Source organism: Drosophila obscura, unplaced genomic scaffold, assembly GCF_018151105.1.
Source record: "Drosophila obscura isolate BZ-5 IFL unplaced genomic scaffold, ASM1815110v1 contig_9, whole genome shotgun sequence".
NCBI lineage: Eukaryota > Metazoa > Arthropoda > Insecta > Diptera > Drosophilidae > Drosophila > Drosophila obscura.
Genome location: NW_024542883.1, coordinates 247,855 through 252,982, shown reverse-complemented (window position 1 = coordinate 252,982; position 5,128 = coordinate 247,855). Strand labels below are relative to the sequence as shown.

At 41.4% G+C, this 5,128-nt stretch overlaps 1 protein-coding gene across 1 annotated transcript; it reads right to left on the bottom strand.

The window, feature by feature from the left end:
* Positions 1-424: 424 nt before the first annotated feature.
* Positions 425-1,333, bottom strand: LOC121405333. The gene is made up of 3 exons (XM_041595996.1): positions 1,047-1,333; positions 761-980; positions 425-730 (listed from the first exon to the last, which is right to left on the bottom strand). Exons 1-3 carry the CDS (start codon positions 1,331-1,333, stop codon positions 425-427), a joined length of 813 nt encoding a protein of 270 aa, XP_041451930.1.
* Positions 1,334-5,128: the final 3,795 nt, after the last annotated feature.

Sequence of the window (5,128 nt, the reverse complement as noted above, 5' to 3'; positions counted from 1 at the left end):
TTGACTTTTATAGTCAGGTCACCGTCCTCGTCCTCTTCGGCATCAGATTCGTCCAGCGCAAGATCCTGGGCGGTCTCCACGATGGACTCCAGACCTAGGTCCTTCTCCACCTCGCCTGCCTGCAGGGTGTGCGCGTCCTTGTCTTCGGGGTGGCGCTTTTTGAGACGTAGGTAGACACTGCCTACGCCTCATGCCATCTTCCCGAATCTCGGGTAGAGGATATCCTCAGCCTCCTTATTGATCTGGAGGATCATGTGATGGCCCCCCTCATTGGGTAATGGGCTACCAGCATGCAAGATTTTCCAGTCAGCCGTTGGCACCTCTGTATTCTGCCTCTGGAGGAGTTTCAGTGCTCGGTCCCCCTGGACTGCAATGGGGAAGAGCACCTTCGCCTTTGGGATGGACGGGATCATCTCCCTGTCCACTACCCCCCCTTGGCCCTCTTCCACAGAGCTTCCAATTGGGGCACCACTTGCACCAGCCACTTCCTCGTCGGGTAATCATTACATTTGAGGATCTTCACCCCGTTCAGCCATCCCGCACCGTCGAAGGTGGGCATGGAAGCGTTCGGCGCGTCCTCCATTCGCGCGAAAAGGGATTCTACCAGTTGGGCGTGGACCTGTTTCCACTGCGCCGCCGTCATCTTCCCATTTTCGTCGCTGCGGTCGATCAGGGCCACTATGAGGTGTCTCTTGGACACGTCGCTCAACTTGTCCTTCTGCTTGGGCTTCTTCGTCTTCGTAGGTTAAGGGATAACCACCTTGGGCCCGCGTTGCCGCTTGCCCGCCGGAGTGTCCTTGACACTCTCGATCGAGCGTTGCCTTGTGGTGGCCATCATCTCCTCAACCTTATTGGCGAAGTCGCCCTTCGTCGCCTTCATCTGAGGCAGCTGCGCGTAGTGCAGACGCCCCTCTTCTACCTTTTGCTCAGCCCAGGCTAGGTTGGACTTCTCCTCTTGGGAGATGTCCTCTTGTAGCCGGCTTCGGATTTTAAGGGCCGCCTTGTATTGGGCCTTAGCCTTCAGCCCCTCTCTAGAACGCTTCTACCCTTCCTTACGCAGGGAGCTGGAACCTGGTTCAGGCGAGCGGAGAAGGCTCTCTTCTTCCGTTCTGCTTACGCTGAGCACGCTCTCCAGGTCCGAGTCCGTTTCGACCACGGCACCCATGCTGCTCAGCTTGCAGTAAGGCGTTTTGGTGGCAGTAGCTTTGAAACTAATATGACCTGCTCCCGCCATATTAGAGTTGTGACCGATGGCGACACGCAGAGAGGATTGCTCCTGCCCGTACCCGCCGATGGTAGCAGTCATGCTTTCCACCGACGTTTGGACTGACATCCTAGTCCCTGTTCCTTATTCCGCTCCATGTGGTTAATATTTATCGGCGGACCACCCCCTAGCGTTTTATGCCTGACTGCCAGGCACCTCCAGCCATGGCCATGGTTTAGTTCCCCCAATTTTATATCGGGAAGACCTGGACCTGGCCTTAGCTAGACACTACATTACCTCGGACAGGGCAAGCAGCAATGCATTACCCGATTCGGGATAATGCAGTGCCAATTGCCCGGCCGGCACCCTCTGGGAGGGTTCAGCTGGAGGTTTTTCGCCTAGCCGACTCAGTCATCAAAACGGAAACAAAACATGTAAACTTAGCAGAAATTACCGATAGTTGGCGGGTTGGTGAACAGCAGCGCGATTCTGAAACTTAAGAAATATTCAATAAGCTCTAGAAAAATGGTTGGGGGAAGACACTACACAAAGACACTATGGGTATAACGTGTTCGAGAATAAGTAGTATATGAAAAAATTTGTTGAGAACAGCACTACTTATAAGTTGTCGAAATATCAGCAGGGAAAGCTCAAATAGAACTGCATCTGACTCCCAAAGTGGACAAAGTGAGAAAATGGCTAAAGGAAGGATGCTTGGTTCAGCTTTTAATGTGGACTAAAATCGAGATAATGAGATCGAGATAATGAAATCGAGATAACGAAGAATCGAATATTTCAGCAAAACAGTAAAATAGAGTAGAGTAGTGTAGAGACACACGAGGTCGTGTGAATATCAGAATTGGCCGTGTCGTAGATTGAATAAGTAATAAATAAAATGGTTTATTGAATAAAGAAGAATGAGAACAGATCAAGGGAAGTTTTGGTGTGTGTTGGTCAGATCGGTTATATGGCAGCTACATATATGAAATAGTACTCCAAAGCATATGAAACTTGGTAGATGGTCTTGTGACCGTAAAATTTGTATACAAACCAGTTTTTACTTCCATATCTTTATAAAGAAAAAGTTGAGGCAAGTCGGCCAGATCGGTTATATGGCAGCTATATGAAATAGTGCTTTAAATCATTTGAAACTTGATTGGTGGTCTTGTACACAAACCAAATTTCAACTCAATAGCTTTAAATGAATGCTCTCAACCAAGTACATATGTATGTCAAAGTGTGGAAAAGGGTTTTGTGCAATTTTGAAGTCCAAAATCTTTAGATAAAGATGGTCTAATTCCGGAGTGGTTTTAGCTTTTGACTAGTGTTATAGGACAAATTCCAACTTAGTAGTTAAGCCTATTATCAAAGTAAAAATCATCATGGAAAATCCCATACACTTTAATTCTTTACTGACTTACTCAAGTTCTTATTTTGCTTTATTTTTAGGTCTTATTCGTTTTCCCCAAAAAAATCATCCACGTTGGGCATAAATAAAACATCCGAAAGCCCACCAATATTGCGGAAAAATGTTAACAATAATATTAGGAAAATGCGTGAAAATGATTTGGATGGTAGTTATCGAAATCTAAATAGCTTTTGCGAAGAATTTCATAGAAGGTCTTTGCAGCATATTGATACACCAAAAAATGTAACAAATTTTATTCATAGTTTGATTAAAAATTATATTTTAACGAGATTTTTTTGGTATTTTCATGTAGTCTGATTTAAATGTGTTTTTTAATCGAAACAATGATTACCGAAGAACTACTCAGTTTTCTGGATATTCATCGACGAACAAGCTGACAAGGTAACAAGAAAATTAAATATTGACCTCTATATATAAATGAATTATTTATTTTACATAAATATTTTCTTTAATTTAATTATTATAAATTACCCTACTCAACAAAATTGAACTTTTTCATTGCGCTGTGAACAAAAATGACTTTTTCTGATAGATTTCGGGATTTAAAAATTTTTGTAGTACTTTATTTTTTTTATAGTTTAATTTTTTTTTTTTAGTTTTTATAATCTGGTATTTTTTCAGGTATTTTTTTCAGAGGTAGTGCTTCTATTTTTCACATAACTTAAGTATCTTATATAGAACTTTGCAGTTCTAAATCAGCTATAAATGTTGCTGCAGCTTAACGCTTGGAAGATATTAAGTTCCCTTTTAGCTTAGAACGGGTTCCGATTAAATTTTGGTCCTATGGGTTCGAAAAACATTTTTTAATTAAACTACTGTAATTTTATATTAATTATTTAATCAATATTTAAATTCATATATAAGTTCACACTAACAGCATTACATTGATCACTGCGAAGACTCATCAAGACAATGCTATCTCGGGGCTGCTTAGGTGTAGTTTGGGCCCTGCGCGATCAGTCTACCAGCAAAAAAGAGAATAGAAGCAAAGAACTCACTTGCACAAAGTGCAGGTTCGGCTGAGTTTTAAAATAGATTCATTGCTGCAGTTTAGTTTGGTTCGGCTCTGAAGATAGATTGAGGTCAATGGTCCCAACGTAATTATCCAACCCATATTAATAACACTAGTCAACACGACATTTAGGCTGTGGCCCAAAATGACTTTTTCTGATAGATTCCGGGGTTTAAAATTTTTGAACAAATTATGTTTTTTTTATGGTTTAGTTTTTTTTTAAAGAATTTTTTAAAATCTGGTATTTTTTTAATGTTTTTTTTTAGAGGTAGTGCTTTTATTTTTCACATAACTTAAGTATCTTATATAGAACTTTGCAGTTCTGAAAGCTGACAAATGCAGCTATAAATCCGACCCAGACACTTTGTTGCTGCAGCTTAACGCCTGGAAGATATTAAGCTTTGAAATTAAATTGGGAATTGGGATCGCGATCAGGTTCCAAATGTACAACCCCTTTTCGTTTGCTTTGTTCCCAATTGGCAGTTCGGCCCGCAACCTTCCAAAAAGTATTTTTTGTGTCTATTTTTTCATGTTTTAGGTTTGGTTAACGAATTTTAGCTCCACCGTTTATAAATAGATTTTAATGAACAATACCTTAAACGACGCCTAATTTATGCGTCTATCTAAAACTAACGAGAAGGAACGTGCGAGGGACGCTACTCTACTTATACCCGTACTCAGTCAGTATATACATTTTTGAGCTTTTAATTTTTTAGATTTTTTGAACTAAAAAAAAAAATTTTACATTTTACATTTGTTTGCTACATCTGTTATCTGCATCTACATCTACAATGTATATTTTATATCTAACAGGTAGATTATGCATGTACCATTTAGATAAATGCTACTATTTAATAAATTTTGTGCGTCGGTTAGTCGTGTGTTTGTGTTGTTGCTTTTCGTAAGTACGCCCTCTCATTACAATTAGCCGCTCTTTGTCGTAGCTTTTGCCGTCTATCACTCTCTCTCTATCACCTAACTCTCAATAACTGTTCTTTCGCTCTCGCTCTTGTAACTTTTTGTGCAGTAACGCTCTCACTTATAAGCTGTTGCTGCAACCACTCTCCTCTCTCATCTTTTACCGATTTCGCTTTAAGCATTGCTCTAAGCATTTGCTCTGCACAGTGGTCTGATTGCTATTTGTCTTGAACTTTTTTTTCCCAAAGTAAAAATAAATAAAAGACATAAATATGGAATTTTCTGTCGTCTGTGCCAAAAAAACCTGCAAGAAGCAGATCACCCATGACCAGCCCATGCTGCCTTTGCGAAAGGGATCTCGGGCCGTGTAGGAGACGCCATTTCCCAAAACAACGGCCTACATTATAGTTGTGAGGAATGCCGTGCTGTGGAAAACGACATGCGTTCGTTCATGAGGCAGACGCGGAGTGGCTTCAAAGAGCTGATCGTGGACTTCAGACAGCAATATGATCGGCTCTTGGCCATGAACACTCAGTTCAGCAGTTTACAGCTGCTGGATGAGTCT